Source organism: Zingiber officinale, chromosome 8A (assembly GCF_018446385.1).
Source record: "Zingiber officinale cultivar Zhangliang chromosome 8A, Zo_v1.1, whole genome shotgun sequence".
Taxonomy (NCBI): Eukaryota; Viridiplantae; Streptophyta; class Magnoliopsida; order Zingiberales; family Zingiberaceae; genus Zingiber; species Zingiber officinale.
Genome location: NC_056000.1, coordinates 55,433,201 through 55,454,627, shown reverse-complemented (window position 1 = coordinate 55,454,627; position 21,427 = coordinate 55,433,201). Strand labels below are relative to the sequence as shown.

At 35.6% G+C, this 21,427-nt stretch overlaps 1 protein-coding gene across 1 annotated transcript; it reads left to right on the top strand.

The window, feature by feature from the left end:
- The first annotated feature begins 16,489 nt into the window (after window positions 1-16,489).
- On the top strand, window positions 16,490-19,298 carry LOC122009123 (60S ribosomal protein L18a-like). The gene is made up of 4 exons (XM_042565141.1): window positions 16,490-16,647; window positions 16,892-17,007; window positions 17,111-17,174; window positions 18,741-19,298. Exons 1-4 carry the CDS (start codon window positions 16,516-16,518, stop codon window positions 19,080-19,082), a joined length of 654 nt encoding a protein of 217 aa, XP_042421075.1. The 5' UTR covers window positions 16,490-16,515; the 3' UTR covers window positions 19,083-19,298.
- The last annotated feature ends 2,129 nt before the right edge of the window (window positions 19,299-21,427 follow it).

Genomic DNA, 21,427 nt, shown 5'->3' with positions numbered 1-21,427 from the left:
ACTTGATGATATCCTTGGTAAGCATCAAGCATGCAAATTAGTTCGCAGCCGGCTGTGGAGTCCACCAACTGATCTATCCGGGGCAGAGGATAAAAATCCTTGGGGCATGCCTTGTTTAAATCTCGAAAGTCGATGCAGACCCTCCACTTGCCGCCCGGCTTGGAGACCAAGACTACGTTGGCCAGCCAGCTCGGGAACTGCACCTCGCGTATGTGGCCGGCCTTCAGAAGTTTTTCTACTTCCGTCCGGATAATGGCATTCTGCTCGGCGCTGAAGTCCCTTTTTCTCTGCTTCACTGGCCGAGCGTCCGGTCGGACATGCAATTCATGTTGCGCTAGGCTCGGCGAAATCCCAGGTAACTCATGTGTCGACCAGACGAAGACATCATGATTTCGTTGGAGGCATTGGATCAGCTTCTCCTTCTGTTCTTCCGCCAGATCAGAGGCGATAAAAGTCGTGGCCTCCGATCGGGTCGGATGGATCTGGACTTCCTCCTTTTCATCATAAATTAAAGCAGGAGGTTTCTCAGTTATGGCATGTACCTCAATTCGGGGAGCCTTCCGAGCGGAAGAAGCCTCTGCTCGGATCATCTCTATATAGCACCGCCGAGCTGCTAGCTGATCTCCCCGCACTTCTCCTACTTTGTCCTCCACGGGGAACTTTATCTTCTGATGGAAGGTTGAGACAACTGCTCGGAATTCGCCGAGCGCCGGTCGTCCCAAAATGACGTTGTAGGATGAGGGAGAGTCGACCACCACGAAGTTAACTGTCCTGGTCCTCCTGAGCGGCTCTTCTCCCAGCGAGGTGGCCAGCCGGATTTGTCCGACCGGCTGAACTTCGTTACCCGTAAACCCGTAGAGCGGGGTTGTCATGGGCAGCAGCTCGGCGCGATCAATTTGTAACTGATCGAACGCCTTCTTGAATATGATGTTGACCGAACTTCCTGTGTCAACAAATACGCGGTGAATGGTGTAATTTGCTATTACCGCTTTAATGAGCAGCGCGTCGTCGTGGGGCACTTCTACTCCTTCTAAGTCCTCGGGTCCGAAAGTGATTTCCGGTCCACTCGCCCGCTCCTGGCTGCAACCGACCGCGTGGATCTGCAGTTGCCGGACGCCCGCCTTTCTGGCTCGATTGGAGTCTCCTCCGGTCGGCCCGCCAGCAATAACGTTGATCTCGCCCCTGGAAGTATTGCTCCTATTTTCCTCCTCCCGAGCGGACGGTCGTGACCGTTCTCTGGACGCCCGGCGATTCTCCTGCCTCGGGGATCGGTGCCGATCGGGTGTATGCTGATGTCGCCTCTCGGTGCGGGTTCGGTCAGCTTCATGAGTCCTAAGTCTCCTGTCGGTGGGAGGAGATCGTCGCTCGGCTTTCCTGGGAACAGGATTGGACACAAAGGGAGGGCTTCGGCAATCCCTCGTGTTATGCGTATCCGTCTGGTGGTAAGAGCAGAACATAGGGGTCCACCTCTTCTTTGGCTTGGGCCGAGTGGCAGCCACCTCTTGTACGTGAGATCTGGTGTGTGGGGATCGGATTGCTTCGGCCCTCGGTCCTCTAGGCGGCTGCTGAGCGGCTTGCTGTTTCCGCTCGGCATGAATAGGTGCCCGTTCGGCTGGAGCTTCCTTTTTCCGAGCGGCTTGCGCTTCTTCCACATTTATGTATTCATTGGCCCGATGCAGCATGTGATCATAATCTCGGGGCGGCTTTCGGATGAGCGATCGGAAGAAGTCCCCGTCCACAAGGCCTTGCGTGAAGGCATTCATCATTGTCTCCGATGTGGCCGTTGGGATATCCATCGCCACTTGGTTGAACCGCTGAATGTAAGCTCGAAGCGATTCTCTCGGCTCTTGCTTGATGGCAAACAAGCTGACACTTGTCTTCTGGTAACGCCGACTGCTGGCGAAGTGGTGGAGGAAGGCCGTTCGGAATTCCTTGAAGCTCGTGATGGATCCGTCCGGCAACCTTCGAAACCACCGTTGAGCCGATCCCGAGAGGGTGGTAAGGAAAACTCTACACTTTACTCCATCTGTGTACTGATGGAGCGTGGCTGTATTATCGAACTTGCCCAGATGATCATCCGGGTCCGTTGTTCCATTGTATTTGCCGATCGTCGGAGGCACGTAGTGCTTGGGCAGAGGGTCTCGTAGGATAACCTCCGAAAATTGACGATTGATCCGCTCGGGGGAGGAGTCCGCTCGGGGAGCTTTTCCCTTCCTGTCATCCCGCCTTGGCATTTCATCTGAGGAAGATCCTCTATCTCTTCGGGCTGGTATGGCTTCAGGGTTGCGAAACAAGGCCCGATGGAATGCAACGGTGGTTGGAGGTGCTTCCGCTCGGCCATGAGATGCAGATGTTGCTTGCTGCTCCGCCCGCTCGGCGGATGCTTTTTGTTTTTGCTCCATGAGTTTGGCGGCCCTTATCTCCACCTCCGTCACCCACTGCTGCTGCCACCTCTGTTGTCGCCCACCGCCCATTGTCGTTGCTGCGACCTCCAACTGCCACGAAGCTTCGCGTCGATCTGCACGCGTGAAGGAATGCAGCGTCGCTGTCTGTTGTCACCTCCGCACTGCACCGTTGCTAATCCGGCACCGCCGGGCGCCCACTGCCCACGGCCCACTGCCGCTCAATGTCGCGGGAGTCGACAAGTGCTGTAGCCCAAGACTGACAGATGTAGCAACCTCTGAAACGGAGGCATTATATAGACCCCTCGAAGAAGCCTGGGCGCGCCAATCAAAGCAGCCACCTGCGTTTGACCATGCCCAGGCATGGGTCTGTCAGAAGGGCCATGCCCAGATATGGACCCGTCAGAAAAAGCGTCCATGAGGCCATACTGCTACTGTATCAACCTTTCCATGATGTGACGGCAAGATCCTCCATCGTGCGATCTTATGTACGTCCTAATCATCAGACATGCTTCTGCCGATATTCCATATCCCGAGCCGAGCGCATAGGCCGCTCGGCCACCTTTTTCTCCCCTCGCTCTTATCTTGGCCGAGCGGACCACTCGCTCGGCCCTTAGGTCCCAGCCGAGCGGACTACTGCTCGGCCCTTAGATCCTCCTGCCTTGGCGTCAGAAACCCAAGCCCATGGATGGGTTATCTATAGCTCCGCTAGGACCATTATCCGCTGGGCCAGCCCTCCATCCGTCCTTAGGCTGGGACCCTTCGGAGGGTGGGCCCCCCATTCTTACCGCCGGATCAACTTTTGTAGACCAAAATCAATCGAAAAAGATTGAGTAAATTTTTTATTTGAAATTTATTCTTGGATACTCAAAAGTATCATACCAATAAAGATATCATACATCATTTTCAACGCATGACTTTTTTTAAATATTTTTATAATGTGAGATATAATATTGAGTATGTTATGAATAATATGAATGTCCATGAACTTTCCTCTTCTTATTGACTCTTGGCATTTCAAAGTATCTTTGAGTTCATTGATGTATCCATGTATCTTCAATGTATCTATAGCATTCATGTATCTGAACAATTCATGTATCTAAGGCATTCATGTATTGTAAGTATTCATGATGTATCGATCTATCTTGAGTCCTATAAATAGGGAGCTCCTGTAAGAGTCAAGTAGACACAAGATTTAATAAAATCTCTCCCACATTTCTCTCCATTTCTTCTATCTCTTTTGTGATATTGATCTTCAATCCTATATTCATAAAACGTTATCAGCATGAAACTCTGTTCAATTGTCAAGAGCGGAGCCGACCTTGGGCCAGGGCAACCAGGGCCCAAAAATACTAAGGGCCGAAACATATATATATATATATATATATATATATATATATATATATATATATATATATTAATAAAATTTTTATTCCTCGCGTTTCGCCCATCATCGAAGCATCTCCGAACTCCGAAGCGAATAAGCCCTAGCTCTCTCAACTCTCACCTTCGCGGCGATTCTCCTCCTCGGCTGCCATCCTCACCAACCCCGCCTTAATCTTACCATTGAGAGGATATCGCCAGCGTCGGTAACCTCAACGGCTGCTCCTCTGACCTCCTGTCCTCCAGTCCTCCGGTTAGTAATCGTTTTTTTCTTTTAGGTCAACTGCGGTCCGCGACCAGATCTTGATTCTTCGCCTAGTTAATTAGGGTTTTGTTGTTTGATTAGGCAATCGATTAGGGTTTGTATACTTGGATTTCACCAAAATTTTAACTTTTGCTTTTCAATTTGCATCGAAATTGTTCTCATTATGCAGATGATTTCTACTTCTTTTTTCTCTGGTGCTTATATTTCCCTAAATTTTTTACTTTTTTCAAGTTTAATAAAAATTGTTCTGATTATAATAAGCAGATGACTTTTTCTTTTTATTTCTTGTTACAAATTAAAATATTGTAGACCGGTCGTGCTATCTTTAGATTCGCAATGTCCCTAAAAATTGCTTCTTGATATTCTACAATTGGCTGGAGTTCTATTTGTGATGGCAAGATGCGGCAGTAACACCACAATTTGGAGTCTTGTCAACTCAGATTGAGTGAGCTTAGATTTAGATTTTACTTTTGACCGCCTAAATCTCAGATCGAAATCTGACTGTTTTGATTTGGCTTGCTGCAGTGTTTTTTGGGGTCTTCATCGTTCCAAAAGCCTATTGTTCCTACTCTTCTTAGCTGACAAAACTTGGTCAGTGGGTTGTTTACCTTTACCTTTAACGTTAATCTTTGATGAATGCAAGTAGATTCCAAAGTTAGTATTTGTAGTTGGTCACACTTAGTAGGCTCCTGATTAAAAAGAATAAGCAGATACCAACAATTGGATTTTGTGGATTTTGTGTGTGTATGTGTAGATACAAGAATTTTCTTATTGATTTACTCTAAAAAACCTTGGCTTCTAGTTATTTATTCTCTTCAGATGGGTTCTTTTAGCCAGTAAATGATAAGTAGATTAACTAAGTTTTCATGTCATTTAACTAGTTAGATTAATGTGCTTGTGTCTTTAATTGCATGAATAAGGTCCCAACTTCTAAACAATTAAATTATTGTGTTTTTTAATAATTTTGCAGGATATTCGTGTTAGGTCTTATATAAGTGGATTTCGAATCAAAGAAAAATTCTCCATATCAGGTTTTATTATTCTTTGTTTATTGCTTATTGTTCATAATTATTTATTATCATGAAACAACTCTCTAGATATCAAAAAAGATTAAAAAAAAAAAGAAGAAGAGGAGATAGCCCAAAGCTTAAGAGGTTCATTGAATAAATATTTTAGTAAAGAATCACATAACACAACAGAAAATTTTGTTCAGATTTTAAGTAATGAATCAAATGCAAATGAAGATTTTGTTGAAAATAATAATAATGAATATAAAGAATGTATGAGAAATGAAAGTGATGAGAATGAAAAATTTGTAGAAAATGAGAATGAAGAGAATACAGATCTTAATGATTTGAATGAAATTGAAATTGACAAAACAAAAGATATTGATAATTGTTGCGATGATAAGTGTACAAACAAATATCAATGTTCGACACCTAGTATTGATATAAACATATTTGATCCAAGAGTTTGGGATAACCTTGATACAAAAATGAGAGATTTACTTGTGGAAGGAGGTCCTAAAAGAGAAGATATTCTTAAGTTTCCTTTAGATAAAGAATCTCAACACTTTTCTCATACGTACTATGTTCAAATGTTACCAAATGGTGAGACTCGTGATCGAAAATGGTTAGTATGTTCGAAGGAGTTGGACAAAGTATTTTGTATTTGTTGTAAGTTGTTTAAAGTAATACACACTAAAAGTAATTTAGCAAGAGAAGGAGTTAATGAATGGAAACATTTATGTGACAAACTTAAACAATATGAAAATAGTGTTGAACACCTCACTAATCTGAGAGCCTTTGTTGAATTACAAATGAGATTAAAGAAAACATTGACAATTGATAAGGAAATACAAGAACAGATTAAAAAGGACACAAAACATTGGAAACATGTTATGCTAAGAATAGTTGTTGTTGTCAAATGTCTTGATATACATAATTTGACATTTTGTGGTACACATGACAAAATTTATGAAGATGGTAATGATAATTTTTTGGGTCTACTTGAAATGATTGCGGATTTTAATCCAATAATGCGAGAGCATTTTCGACTCATTCAAAATAAAAAGATTCATTATCATTATCTTAGTCATAAAATTCAAAATGAGTTAATATCTCTTCTAGCTTCTAAAGTCAAGAATGCAATAATTTAAAAAGTAAAAGAGGCAAAATATTTTTCAGTAATTCTTGATTGTACAACAGATGCAAGTCACAAAGAACAAATGACTCTCATATTAAGATGTGTAGATGTTTCAGAGACTCCAATTAAAATAGAAGAGTATTTTTAGAATTTATAAATGTAGAAGACACAACTGGTTTAAGTCTTTTCAATGAATTGCAAGTTGTTTTGCAATCTTTAGAACTTGATATTGATAATGTAAGAGGGCAAGGTTATGATAATGGATCTAATATGAAAGGCAAAAATCAAGGCGTCCAAAGAAGATTGCTTGACATTAATCCTAGAGCATTTTACATACCATGTAGTTCTCATTCTCTTAACTTAGTTGTTTATAACATGGCAAATTCTTGTGCTAAAGTAAAATCATTTTTTGGAGCATGTCAATGTATGTACACCGTGTTCTCTAATTCAACAAAAAGATGGAATATTTTGCTTGAATATATTGATGAATTAACTTTAAAATCATTGTCAACTACAAGATGGGAAAGCCATATTGAAACAGTCAAAGCAATACTATCTCAAGTTTCCCAAATTAGAGAAGCTTTGTTCAAATTAGCAAAAATAAGTGAAGATGGCAAATTAAGTAGAGATGCTGAAACTTTAGCATCTAGTGAACTTTCAAGTTTTGAATTTATATTAAGCCTTGTTATTTCGCATGATAGTTTGCATAAAATTAACTTAGTTAGCAAAAAATTACAGTCAGAGGATATGCGTCTTGATGTTGCAGTAAAACAATTGTCTGGTCTTGTTTCCTTTTTTGAAAAATATAGAGAAAATGGTTTTGCTTTTGCTATGGATGATGCAAAAAAAAAAATAGCATCTGATATGGAAATTGAGCTTGTATTTCCTACAAAACGTAAAATTTGTAGAAAGAGACATTTTGATGAAATTGCTAACACTGTAAGAGAAATCAATCACCAGAAGAATCTTTTCGAATAAATTATTTTATCTTAGTGGTCGATATTGCTCTTGGACAATTGAAGAGTAGATTTGAACAGTTACAATAATTTGAATCTATATTTGGATTCTTGTATGATGTTGCAAAATTAGTTTGATTAGATGATGATGAATTGATGAGTTCTTGTGTGAATCTTGAAAATACTTTAAGAAATAGTGACACTTCTGATATTGATGCAAAATATATGTTTTCAGAACTACAAGTTTTGCAAGTAATGTTACCAAGTGAATCTTATGAAACAAATAAAAAATGGTCTTCCATTCAAATATTAGATTTTTTAAAAAAAATGGATATGTTTCCAAATGTGATGATTTCTTATAGGATATTATTAACAATACCCGTGACAGTGGCATCTGCTGAAAGAAGTTTTTCAAAATTAAAATTAATAAAATCTTATTTACGGACCACAATGACTCAAGATAGACTAAATGGATTGACAATTTTATGTATTGAAAAGAATATTTTGGAAAACAATGAATATGATGTTATTATTGATGATTTTGCCTTTAAAAGTGCATCACAAATACACTTTAAATGAGTTACCTTTGTGTTTTTTTGCAGGTGTATTACAACCAATAATTTAACTATATCTTCTGCATTCACTCTCATTCGCACTTGTAGGTAAACATTTTGTTACTTATGAGTACATGTGACATTATATTTATGCTCTTAAAGTGTTCATAAGTCATAACAACTCCAGTACTTATGCTAATTGGTGCTACTCATACTTTTTTTCTTTTGGTGATTAGATCAATTGATAGTTTGATAAATTGATACTTTTTGTTTACTGTGGCTTTCGGAGGGAAATGGTGGAGCATTTTCTGTGGTGGAAATTTTGTTTCAAGTAGCATCCTTTTTATGGAGTATTCTTAATATGCTTTGATACAAAGATGTTTTATTCATGTCAGATTAGGTAGCTCTTCTTTTGGTGGTTGGTTGGCTGGAGTATGGATGTTGCAATGGGAATCTTGCAGGGAGGAGAAGCTTATTTACAAAATATGCCTAAAAGGAGTTGGATTGAAGCTGTGATGTTGATGGTTTATGATATGTTGTACAGGAATATTGGTACGATGTGCTTTCTTTATAGTGGTTTTTTGTATTGGTTGCTGGAAAGTTGTAAGGTTGGTTTTTTTGTATTGGTTTTGCTGGAAATGTGATGTTATGATAGTGTAGGGGGTTTATGTATTTGGTTGATTTTGTTTTGATATGGGTTAGTATTTGATATGTTTTGATTGTGAGATATTATTGTTGTTGGAGTCTAATATAATGGTTTCTGAAGAAGGTGGAGCAATGCATATTTTTTGAAGGGTTGTATATGTGGATGATTCATTGAGCAAAATTTTATTAAATGAATTTCTAAAGGTTTTCTTTGCAATTGGGAGTTCAGTTATTTTGATCAGAAATTGATAAACTATTATTTATTTTGATTAGAAATTGTAGTATGAGATCAACTTTGACCCCCTTCATTTTATGATTTTTTTCATATGTGATTTTTTTTTAATTAATGAAAATAGTGTTTTGTAGAATAAATTGGGGCATGTTTTATAATTTCACCCAGTGCCTTTGAACAATAAGGACTGACTCTGGTCAAGAGGTATATTGAAGGTAAGATTGGAGGTATGCGTTGGTTTTCACTATGAACTTTCATTGTGCTTTTATATGCAACTATTTGTTCATCTTATGATATTATTATCTTATCTAATATCTTTCATATGTATATGATAGTATCATTATGTCAAATCTTGCGAAATTGGAATTTGTGGCTCTTGATATCACGGGAAAGAACTTCTTGTCATGGATACTAGATGTTGAAATCCATTTAGATGCAAATGGCCTTGGAAATACAATCAAAGAAGGGAATACGACATCCACCCAAGAGAAGGCCAAAGCAATGATTTTTCTTCGTCGTCACCTTCATGAAGGATTGAAAGTCGAATACCTTACTGTTAAGGATCCACTTATTCTCTGGAAGAGTTTAAAGGAAAGGTATGAACATCAAAGAATGGTAATTCTCCCAAAAGCTCATTATGATTGGATGCATTTGAGATTGCAAGATTTAAAATCTATGAGTGAGTATAACTCAGCACTATTTAGAATTTGTTCTCAATTGTAATTATGTGGAGAAAATATTACTGATGCAGATATGTTGGAAAAAACATTCTCCACTTTCATGCATCCAATGTGCTCCTGCAGCAGCAATACCGTGAAAAAGGTTTCATGAAATACTCTGAACTAATCTCATGTCTTCTTGTGGTTGAACAAAACAATGAGTTTTTGATGAAAAATCATGAGGCACATCCAACTGGTTCAGCTCCATTCCCTGAAGTGAATGCAACATCATACCACCCCTATAATGGACAAGGTCGACACCGTGGTCGTGGCCGTGACCATGGACGTGGACGTGGGCGCGGCCGCAATAATTACAATCATGATTACCATTCCAAGAGTGCGTCAGAATACCAAAAGGGGGAGAATACGGAGAAGAATGATAAAAGTGCTGAAAGCAAGGATGTACAAATCTATGCTATCGTTGCGGCATGAAGGGGCATTGGTCACGTACCTGTCGTACACCAAAACATTTGGTTGACCTCTACCAAGAATCATTAAAAAACAAAAATAAGAAAGTGGTAGAGACAAATTTTGTCTCTAAAGATGATAGTGTTGATCATAACCTTAAGGGTGCGTTTGGTTCAAGTTATCATATATAACCTTGGTTATGTGATTACCACATAACCAAGGTTATGGGGAATAAAACATAACCAAATGTTGTTTGGTTCAATTTAGGTAATGCAACAAAAACTTGTTTGTTTGAAGATTTAATGAATGACCTAGTTTAATATTTTACTATATTACCCTTAGTTATAAACCAACTATACATAATAATAATAATAATAATATTATTATTATTATTATTATTTAAACTCTTTTTTTGCTTTTGCTTTTTCTTTTTCACATTTTTCTTTTTTTATATATTTTTTATTTTGTTTGTTTTTTTATGTTTTTTATTTTTTTAAGTTTTTTTACCTTTTTAATTTTTAAAATTTTTAAAATTTTTTAGTTTTTTTTACTTTTTAAATTTTAAATTTTTAAGTTTTTTTAGTTTTTAAAGTTTTTTATTTTATTTTATTTATTTTATTTATTTTTTTACGTTTTTTTACATTTTTTTAATTTTTTTTATGTTTTTTGTATTTTTAAAAATTTTTATGTTTTTTTAACGTTTTTATTATTTTTATGTATTTTTACATTTTTATTATTTTTTATTATTTTTATTTTTATATTTTTTTCTATTTTTTCTCATTTTTAAAATTTTTTTTAATGTCTTTTTATTTTTAAAATTTTTTATAATTTTATTATTTTAAAAAAATTACGTTTTTTTATTTTTATATTTTTCATTTTTTTCTTTACGTTTTCCTTTTTTATCACATTTTTCTCTTATCCGAGGGTATTTTATATAAAAAAAATTCGTTAACCCCGGAATCAAGAAAAACCTCAGTTTTCTAAGATTTTCTGATTCCTGATTACATGCTCCTGTTGCTGACGTGTCGGACATGAAACATTACTCTGGAATCATCGATTACCTAAACAAAACAAGATTTTTGTTGATAACCTTGAATGGATAACCAAAGTTATCAAGAATAACCCCCAACCAAACGCACCCTAATGATTTTACTCATTTGGATGTTGCTGATTTCTTCATTCAGCCTAAAGCAAATATTGAACACTTGTTTGATGATAAGAATCTCCAAGAATGAAATATTTTTCCCGTTTATATTAATGCATTTAGGTTTGTTGTTATATAAATCATCGTACTATTAGCCAATGAAAGTTATTTATTTTTATGTATTGTTCAATTATTTTATGTTTTCCTTATTATATATCTTGTCTTTATTGAAGAATATGAAATCTCATCTGGTGGGATCCATGATCGGTGACAATGATATGTGTCTCGTAGACAGTGCATCAACGCATACTATACTTAAGGATAAAAGGCTCTTTTCGTTCCTGTGCAAAGATCTGATGTGAATACAATATCAGGTAGTACAAAATTGATTGAGGGCTCCAGAAGAGCTAATATATTATTACCCGGAGGAACAAAGATTCATATTGATGATGCATTATATTCTACGAAGTCTCAAAGAAATTTATTGAGTTTTAAAGATATTCACCAAAATGGATATCATATTGAGACTACAAGTGAAGACAACATTGTGTATTTATATATTACAAATATTGTCTCAGGTAAGAAAAATGTATTGGAAAAATTAGCCACATTTTCCTCTGGTTTGTACTACACAAACATAAGCACAGTTGAGGCACATGCCATAGTAAACCAGAAGTTTGCAGATCATACTAATTTCATTATTTGGCATGACCGATTGAGACATCTTGAATCTATAATGATGCGGAGAATTATTAAAAATTCATGTAGGCATTTGTTGACAAACCAGAAGATTTTTCTACCAAATGAATTTTCATGTGCTGCTTGTTCTCAAGGAAAGTTAATTATAAGGCCATCACCAACTAAAATCGGGACAGAATCCCTTGTGTTTTTGCAACGTATACAAGGTGATATATGTGGGTCTATTCATCCACCATGTGGACCATTTCGATACTTTATGGTTCTGATTGATGCATCAACGAGATGGTCACATGTATGTTTGTTATCAACACGTAACCAAGCATTTGCTAGATTGCTTGCTCAAATAATTAGGTTACGAGCCCATTTTCCAGATTTTCCAATTAAGTCAATTCACCTTGACAATGCTGGAGAATTCACTTCCCAAGCGTTTAATGATTATTGTATGTATATTGGCATAACTGTTAAACATCCTATAGCACATGTTCACACACAAAACGGTCTTGCAGAATCGTTTATTAAGCGCCTTCAATTGATTGCAAGGTCATTACTCATGAGAACAAAACTCCCAACTTCTACTCGGGGCCATGCTATTTTGCATGCAACAACACTGATTCGTATTAGACCCACAAATTATTATGTGTTCTCCCCTTTACAATTGGTTTTTGGTCAAGACCCAAATATTTCCCATTTAAGGATTTTTGGATGTGCGGTATATGCTCCTATTACCCCATCGCAACACACTAAGATGAGTCCCCAAAGAAGATTAGGAATATATGTTGGATATGAATCTTCATCAATAATCAAATATCTAGAGCCATCGATTGGAGATTTGTTTACGACTCGTTTTGCAAATTGTCATTTTGATGAATCAAATTTTCCAACATTAAAGGGGGAAAATAAGTAGATGGAAAAGACTATTAATTGGAATCAATTATCCTTGTCTCATCTTGACTCTCGCACAAAGGAATGTGAATTGGAAGTTCAAAAAATTATTCATTTGCAAAATTTAGCAAATCAATTGTTAGATGCATTTACAAATCCGAAGAAAGTAACTACATCCCATATACCAGTTGTTAATGCTCCAGTTAAAATTGATGTTCCTGTAGAACCATCTATTGTTGCCAATGAATCTAAAGCACCTATGAAATGTGGTCGACCCACTGGTTCCAAAGATAAAAATCCTCGGAAAAGAAAAGAAACCAAGGATCAAATTGAGGAATTCATAACTCCAGAAGAGTCCCTAAATATGATTCCAAAAGAAATTCAGGTACCTGGAATTTGTGACAATCAAGAGATCTCAATAAATTATGTCACAAATGGCTAAAAGTGGAATCGGAATAAAATCGACGTCGATGATATATTTGCATTTAATGTAGCGCTAAACATTGTTAATGACAATGAGGACCTTGAGCCAAAGTCTGTTGAGGAATGCAGACGTAGAAATGATTGGCCAAAATGGAGAGATGCAATTGAAGCGGAATTGAATTCACTTTCAAAACATAAAGTTTTTGGTGCTATTATGCGTACTCCTGATAGTATCAAACCTGTAGGATACAAATGGGTATTTGTGTGTAAACGAGATGAGACGAATAAAATTGTTAGATATAAAGCACGACTAGTTGCACAAGGATTCTTTCAAAGATATGGTATCGATTATAAAGAGACATATTCCCCTGTAGTGGATGCAACTACTTTTCGATATTTGATTAGTCTAACAATACACGAAAGACTTGATATGTGTCTAATGGATGTAGTTATGACTTATTTATATTGATCACTTGATAGTAATATTTATATAAAAATCCCAGAAGGATTCAAATTACCTGCAATATATAACTCAGGTAATCGAGAACTTTACTCGATAAAACTATGAAAATCTGTATAAGGATTAAAGCAATATGGACGCATGTGGTATAACCGTCTTAGTGAATATTTGTTGCAACAAGGGTATAAGAATGATTTGATTTGCCCATGCGTATTTATTAAAAGGTCTGGATCCAAGTTTGTTATAATTGCAGTTTATGCTAATGATTTGAATATTATTGGAACTGCAAATGAGCTTGCAGAAACAGTAGGCAAGTTAAAGAAGGAGTTTGAGATGAAAAATCTCGGGAAAACAAAAATTTGCCTTGGTTTGCAGATTGAACACTTAAAGAATGAAATTTTTGTCCATCAATTAGATTATATATCAAAAGTGCTAAAACGATTCTATATGGATAATGCTCATCCATTGAGTACTCTAATGATTGTAAGATCACTTGATGTGAATAAAAATCCTTTTCGACCTCGGATGAATGATGAAGAACTTCTTGGTCCTGAAGTACCATATCTTAGTGTTATTGGAGCATTAATGTATCTTGCAAGTCATACATGACCTGATATATCATTTTCTGTAAATTTGTTAACAAGATACAGTTCTTGTCTAACAAGAAGACACTGGAATGGAATTAAACATATATTGCGATATCTTCGAGGTACGATGGACATGGGCCTATATTATTCCAATGTACCCAAGGCTGAATTAATTGGCTATGCAGATAAGGGATATTTGTCCGACCCTCATAATGCTCGATCACAAACGGGTTATTTATTCACGTGTGGTGGTACAACTATTTCATGGCGTTCCACGAAACAATCTATTACCGCCACATCTTCTAATCATGCAAAGATTTTAGCAATTTATGAAGCAAGCCGAGAATGTTTTTGGTTAAGATCAATAATACATCACATTCGAGGGTCATGTGGTTTGTCTTTTAACAAAGAAGTCCCGACGACCTTATATGAAGATAATGCTGCATGCATTGCACAATTGAAAAATGGGTACATTAAAGGAGATAGAACAAAACATATCTCACCAAAATTCTTTTTCACTCATGATCTACAAAATAAGGGTGATATTGATGTTCAACCAATTCGTTCAACTGATAATCTGGCAGATTTATTTACTAAGGCACTGCCTACTGCAACATTTGAAAAGCTATTTCATAATATTGGAATGCGCAAGCTCTGAGATTTAAAGTGATGTTGAGAAGAGGGGGAGTAAAAAATACTGTACTCTTTTTTCCTTCACCATGGTTTTGTCCCACTGGATTTTCCTAGTAAGGGTTTTAATGAGGTAGTATCATGGACATCCAAGGGGGAGTGTTATGAATAATATGAATGTCCATGAACTCTTCCTATTAACTCTTGGCATTCCAAAGTATCTTCGAGTTCATTGATGTATCCATGTATCTTCAATGTATCTATAGCATTCATGTATCTGAACTATTCATGTATCTAAGGCATTCATGTATTGTAAGTATTCATGATGTATCGATGTATCTTGAGTCCTATAAATAGGGAGCTCTTGTAAGAATCAAGTAGACACAAGATTGAATAAAATCTCTCCCACATTTCTTTCCATTTCTTCTATCTCTTTTGTTCTCTCTTTTGTGAAATTGATCTTCGATTCTATATTCATAAAAGAGTATGATTTTTAGATATTGATAATTTTTCTAAGCTTTTTATGCATCTTAACGATTATTTAGTCAATCAAAAACTTGATATTGATGATGTTAGAGGTAAAAGACATAATAATGAATTTAATATGAAAGGGAGTTATCAAAGTGTATAGAAAAAATTATTTGAAATGAATCCCAGAGGTTTTTATATTCTTTGTGGTTGGCATAGCCTTAATTAATTTTGTGTGATATAATAAATTGTTGTCCTAAGACCGTGCCATTTTTTTGAGTGATACAATGAATCTATACATTATTCTCCTCTTCTATTAAACGATGGAAAAATTTTCAAAGATCATATGAAGGGTTTAGCAATTAAGTCATTGTGGCAAACTGCTATGCTGATAGTGCTAAACATATAAAAGAGCAAATTGTACAATAAATGATGTTTTGTATGACTTGATAAATGATAGTAAAGATCTTAAAATAAAAAGTGAAATTGAGTCATAGAGTTTATCCTTTTAGAAATTCTACTTGTGTTCATTTATTCAAAATTTCCTAGGATCTTGTGCAATTTATCCCATCACCACTTACTCTTTCGACTGTCGTGATTTACCTCTTTCGTGATGGCCTGAAGTCAGGTGCGACGGGGACGCTGGGGGCGAATGATTTCACCTTTTTACCATATTTATTCAAAACTTCAACTTTATCAAATATATCATTAATATCCTTACTGATATATTTAGATTTTCTTTATCAAATATTTTATCCTCCCTCACCTACTTAAACCTATACATGAACTTCCACTATCTAACAACATCTAGTTATTACTAACTTGCCAAAACTTTGTCTTACATGGACTTCCATAATTTATCTATGATCCCGCCCCTATGCCAACACGGAATAGGTAAATCATATGTGACTACTAGCCATTAGTGTAAATGACCAAGACATGGGAGAAGTTATGCTTGGTCACGCCGAGTTTCGACCCCAAGACCTCATGTGACAATACCCCATGTCTTAACCATCGCACCACCCCGAGAAGACAATTTTAATTCAATTGTAGCTTTTAGGATAATGGTACAACAGGTGTCTTCTTAATTTCTCATTCATTTATGGATCAAGTTTTAGTTTTGAAGAATTAATGGATTAATTTTCATTAATAGATGGTTGATATAAAAATATTAGATTAATGAACAGCTCGTTATAAATATTTTTTAATTTACTCTATCAGTAAAATTTTTTTATAGATCATCGTTTAAAATTAATTAGCATAGATTAAATATCTAATGTCAATTAAAAAACAAATGACGCATTTATATTTTTCATATGCAAAACATATATCTAACTTTTACCGTTGCCCATACCTATTTGACCCACACATGATTCGAGTCTCCTACCCTGAATCGTGCCGTTATGTTAGTTACATCCAACCCGTTAAATTTGAATCTGACTCGAATGAAACGCTAATCTGATCCAAACTAAACCACACAAACCCAGCGGCAATTTCGTAAATCCCATCAAGGATGGAGCTAAATTTGAAGAAGCAACGCGCTAGGGTTAACTACCATATTAACTCGTCTTTGAAGGAATTGGTTCTTCGAGCGTTGTTTACCAGTGCGGCGTGGGGGGCGTTACGATCGATGGTGAAGTTTAGGGTAATCTGACTCCATTCGTCTCATTCCAGTTGATCGCACTCATTGCTTTTGTAAACTGTGCAACTATCTACCAGATCTATTTCATTCTAGATTGTTTGAATGTTTTCTCTAAAATCCTAGTTTCGTTTTTCGGTAATCGTTCAAATAATCGGATTCCGACATGGCCTTTCCTAAACAAATTTTTAGTTTTTTCGTGATTTGTGTTCTTCTGCTTTAATTCATCCATATTTGGCGATGCTGGCAGTTTCATCAGTACCAGGTGGTGGGTCGAGGGCTACCGACCGATGCGGAGCCGCACCCAAAGATCTACCGTATGAAGCTATGGGCTACCAATGACGTCCGGGCCAAATCCAAGTTCTGGTAATTTCTCTCAGATTTTCCTTCTGATTGTCTCCTTTTTCTGGCTTTTTTCCTCATTATTATTAAAAAAATTTGACCTTCCATGGAAATTTGTTAATTCCAGGTACTTCTTAAGGAAGCTGAAGAAGGTGAAGAAGAGCAATGGTCAAGTTCTTGCTATCAACGAGGTCTATTTACTTGCCCGCTTTTACACCTTTTGCTCAAAGCGTGTGTTAAGTGACTTGACCCTTGTTTGTGTTCTCCATTTATCATTCAAATGATTCCTCTTTGTTTTCTTGTTACTATTTTGGTGAGATGACTAATGAGCCCATTTGTAAAGAATTGCCATTTAAGTAAAATGAGCTATCCAAGTGAATGATTATGCCAACACAGGGTTGTTATGTATCTCACAGAGGTACATATAATGATTCCTCTTTGTTTTCATTCAAGTGGCTTGAATTCTTTGTGAAATTATAGTTTTCCTTCAATTTGAAACTTTCTTTTCTGCTTTTATAAATTTTCCAAAGTTCTGTCATCAAGCTTAATGTTTCTCTCTGGTTGATGAAGTCTTTCTTAATCTCATCCTAGGTTTTCTCGTCTTTCTTAATCTCGTCCGAAGTTTCTTTCAATTCCTCTTTGTCTATGTAAATTCACTTTGAAATGCTTTTTTGTAGATCTTCAATGCTGGTGAGAATTTTGTTAATTGAGTAGTGGGATTGTTTATCTTCAACTCCTTTTCTGTGTTGGAAGTTCAATTGGTTGATAGGCATCCCTTTGTCTATAGCTGTTGAGGCACTCTATTTTGGGATAACTGCTTCTCTTTAAAATATTGAATTGTAGCTCTTCTTTTCTGTTCTTTATGTACGTATTATACTGATCCATAGCATGTTGCTAAACTTTATTTCTTATTCCATTGGTTTGTTACTTACTATTGCTAACAATTAGCAGCCTGACCACTTGAATTCTTAAATTATTTTTGGTTGTCTGACATCGATTATTCATGCATTATTTATACTTGCATGATACTTTTAAGTGTGTTTTTTCAAGATGTTTTTAGGCTTTTCTTATGCTTTTATTATTTCTACATTTTGGGGTTGTCCCATTGCAAGTAAGGCTTGTTAATGTAGTCTATGAGTCTCCTTATTTAGTCATTTGATTCTTTAGCCTTTGAAGCTATACTAAGATTTTGGTCCTTCAGTCTCCACCCATTGGCTATATGAGTTTTTGCAGTGGGCTTTATTCTTTTACATTGTCAGATGGATATATTGAATGTGTTATTTAGTGACCAGCCCGCTGCCTATAGCTGACATCCTTGTTGGTTTGATTATATTTTCTTTTGTTTGTCATTATGTTTAGCCGGCCCCACCTAGTGGGATAAGGCTTGATTGTTGTCGTCATCATCATGTTGTTTTGAATTTGAATCTTATGTTATATAATGGTTCAGAAGGTGCTTGCTTCAACAAGGATCCCTCATAGTGTAGTTCAGAACTGTTTTGACATCAGATTTGATGATTGTGCCACACCATTCTAAAAGTATAATTTCTCTAGAAAAATCTTTTCATTGCCGCAACTACCAAATCTTGCGTGTTCTTTTGCATCATCATGTTATTTTGGTTTGTTGCCAAATTGAATTCCCAGATATGTTTAGTTCTTTAACCTTTTGGTTAAATCTAATACAAAATTGAATGTTCATTATAAGATTATGTTTTTTGGTTTATGATCTTCAAACTTAATCGGAGCTGCTGTTTTGATAGATCTTCGAGAGGAAACCAACCAAGATCAAGAACTATGGTATCTGGCTGCGTTACCAGAGCAGAACAGGTTACCATAACATGTACAAGGAGTACAGGGATATTACGCTGAATGGTGCTGTCGAGCAGATGTACGATGAAATGGCGTCCCGTCACCGTGTTAGATACCATGGTATCCAGATCATCAAGACAGCTACTATCCCCTCCAAGCTCTGCAAGCGCGAAAGCACCAAGCAATTCCATGACTCAAAAATCAAATTCCCTCTTGTCTTCAAGAAAGTCAGGCCCCCCACCAGAAAGCTGAAGACCACCTTCAAAGCCTCCCGCCCGAATCTGTTTGCATAGACAAAGCGTAAGTGAAGCAATCACTGGTGGCGTGATTTTATCAATGAACCATTTTAGCTTCGTCATGGAATTGTTAATTGGTAGGGTAGTTTGAAGGATTTCTCATTTGGATCAAGCCGTTCATTGCAGATTTTCTTTTCTCTACAGTTTATAGTGCTAAAATTTACTCGGTGCGTCTCATTTCCATCGAACTCTAATGCTATTTTATTTGGTCTATTTTTGAGTTGTCTTGCCAAGATTCTTTTTGTTTTATGTATCTGTTCATCTCTCCCAAAATAGTTTCACATATTTATAGTAAGTTTTAACCAATTTTGAGTAGCTTTCCTTTGGTTTCTTTCTTTGAAAAAGTTGAAGGAAAAAACATGAGTGATGATTTTGCTTTCAAAATTTGGGGTGAAATTATGTTAGTAAGAAAATTGGATAGAAGTAAATGTATTCATATTATAAAGAAATGTATTCATATGTTTGTAAATTGCACTATCTCCTTATCCTATTATCTCTCACACTACCTGTCGCCATTATTGGCTACCATCTGTGTGTGTGGTGCTCCTTATCTCTAAACCCTAAATCCCATCCTTCACTTGTTGCAACTATGACGGTTAATGTCCCCTTATAAAAAGGGTATTAATGCAGATGGTTTAAAGTCGAAGTAAAGATTTTATAAAAAAAAATTCAATACGAATTTAACTCTCATTCGAATACCATCTGAATTCTGATAATTTGGTCCATCTGAATATTCTAATTAAAAATGTTTTTATCATTTTTTTATAATTGTTTTTTTATTTTAACACTATCTTTATTATTCATTTTAAAAATAAATTTTAATTTAATTTTACAAAATCCATTAAATTTTAAATTCAGATTAATCTGAATTCGATTTAATCCTAACATAATTTGAAAATTTTTCAATTCAAATTAATATCTTTTTCTTTTCCAAAACACTCTCCATAATTTCTTAAATTTATTTTTGATAATTTTAGTAAAATTAGTTTTTTTTTATATAAAACCAAGTGATCGACTAAGGGAAGATTTTAAAATCCGCTAAATGCTATTTGGGTGTCAGATCAATGCTTAGTACCTAGGCGATCTAGGCAGGGATTAGACATCGTTAAACGGATTTTACGGTAGTAACATAAATTATATAATACATCACATATTATAATTCCAACACAATAACATCAACTTTAAAATGAATTTAAAATTACATAACAAATAAAATATCATATATTTATTCTACTTTCTATAATTTTTAACAACTCATTTTTCACCGATACAAACTTAATATCATCATTGTGATCCCCCTCTTCTTCTTTGGATACAAAATCATTCTTGTGAAATTCTCTCGTTCTAAAGCTTATTCGGGATTATAGATTTTCATCTACTCACTTGGTTTATCAACCATTTGTCATGTGAGCCTGGAATCTAGTTCAACTTTATTATCTTCTACGCCATTTACAATTCAATCTTGTGCATTTGAAGCATCTTTTACAAGAAAGATATCAACATTTTTTTTTCTTTTTTGTTTATTCAATAGTCTGGTATTAAATTGGACAAATATTAGATTGTTCAACCTATTGACATTCGACCTATTTTTTTTCTTTATATTAATCTTAAAAAAGAGAGAAAATAAATATTATATTTAGTAACATGAATATAAACTTTAAAAATTAATATTTTATTTTAATGAATATAAACTTTAAAAATTAATATTTTATTTTAATTAAAACTTAAAGTTTAAAATTGATTCCTTCAAATATACTTCAATTTCTTTCATAATAAGATGAAATTGTAGTTATTAAAAGTATCCTTAATGCCACTCTTAGCAAGTTGGATGTGTGAGCACCATATATACTTCACCAAATACACGAATCAAATGTATCATTATTTGTTCACATGATTTTGTTGCCAATGTCTTTCCAAATAACCAGTATTGTCTATGTATTCTGCAAATTCCTTATTAATAATTGTATCTTGTAGATACTCATTGGCATGTAAAATTTTCATGCATTCAAAAATCTCCGTCGCAACCTCCTCAAAAAGAGCAATAGAGCTATATTTATAGTAAAAATAGGGATTCAACAAAAAGACAATGATATGCAATGATATATAAAGTCTATCATTCATTTTTGACTCAAAAATCATTATAATAGGTTGATAATTTGATTCCATTATTAGGATGTATATTAAAAGCCTAGCTTTTGGTATAAACATTTATCTAGAAATAAGAATTACATTGGTCAAGTGTCTATATTTATATATACCAAATGTAGATGTTCAATTAATTTATATTGTACATAACATAGTGTGTGGTGTCACACACAGAAGATCGTGTTATCAGTACCTTA

What these genes read in the sequence shown, in the direction of transcription:
- LOC122009123 (XM_042565141.1), top strand. Translation starts at nt 16,516, where the DNA reads ATGGAGCTAAATTTGAAGAAGCAACGCGCTAGGGTTAACTACCATATT. An exon ending in GATCGATGGTGAAGTTTAGG is followed by an intron (nt 16,648 to 16,891) that starts GTAATCTGACTC and finishes CGATGCTGGCAG; the next exon opens with TTTCATCAGTACCAGGTGGT. An exon ending in AAGTTCTTGCTATCAACGAG is followed by an intron (nt 17,175 to 18,740) that starts GTCTATTTACTT and finishes CTGTTTTGATAG; the next exon opens with ATCTTCGAGAGGAAACCAAC.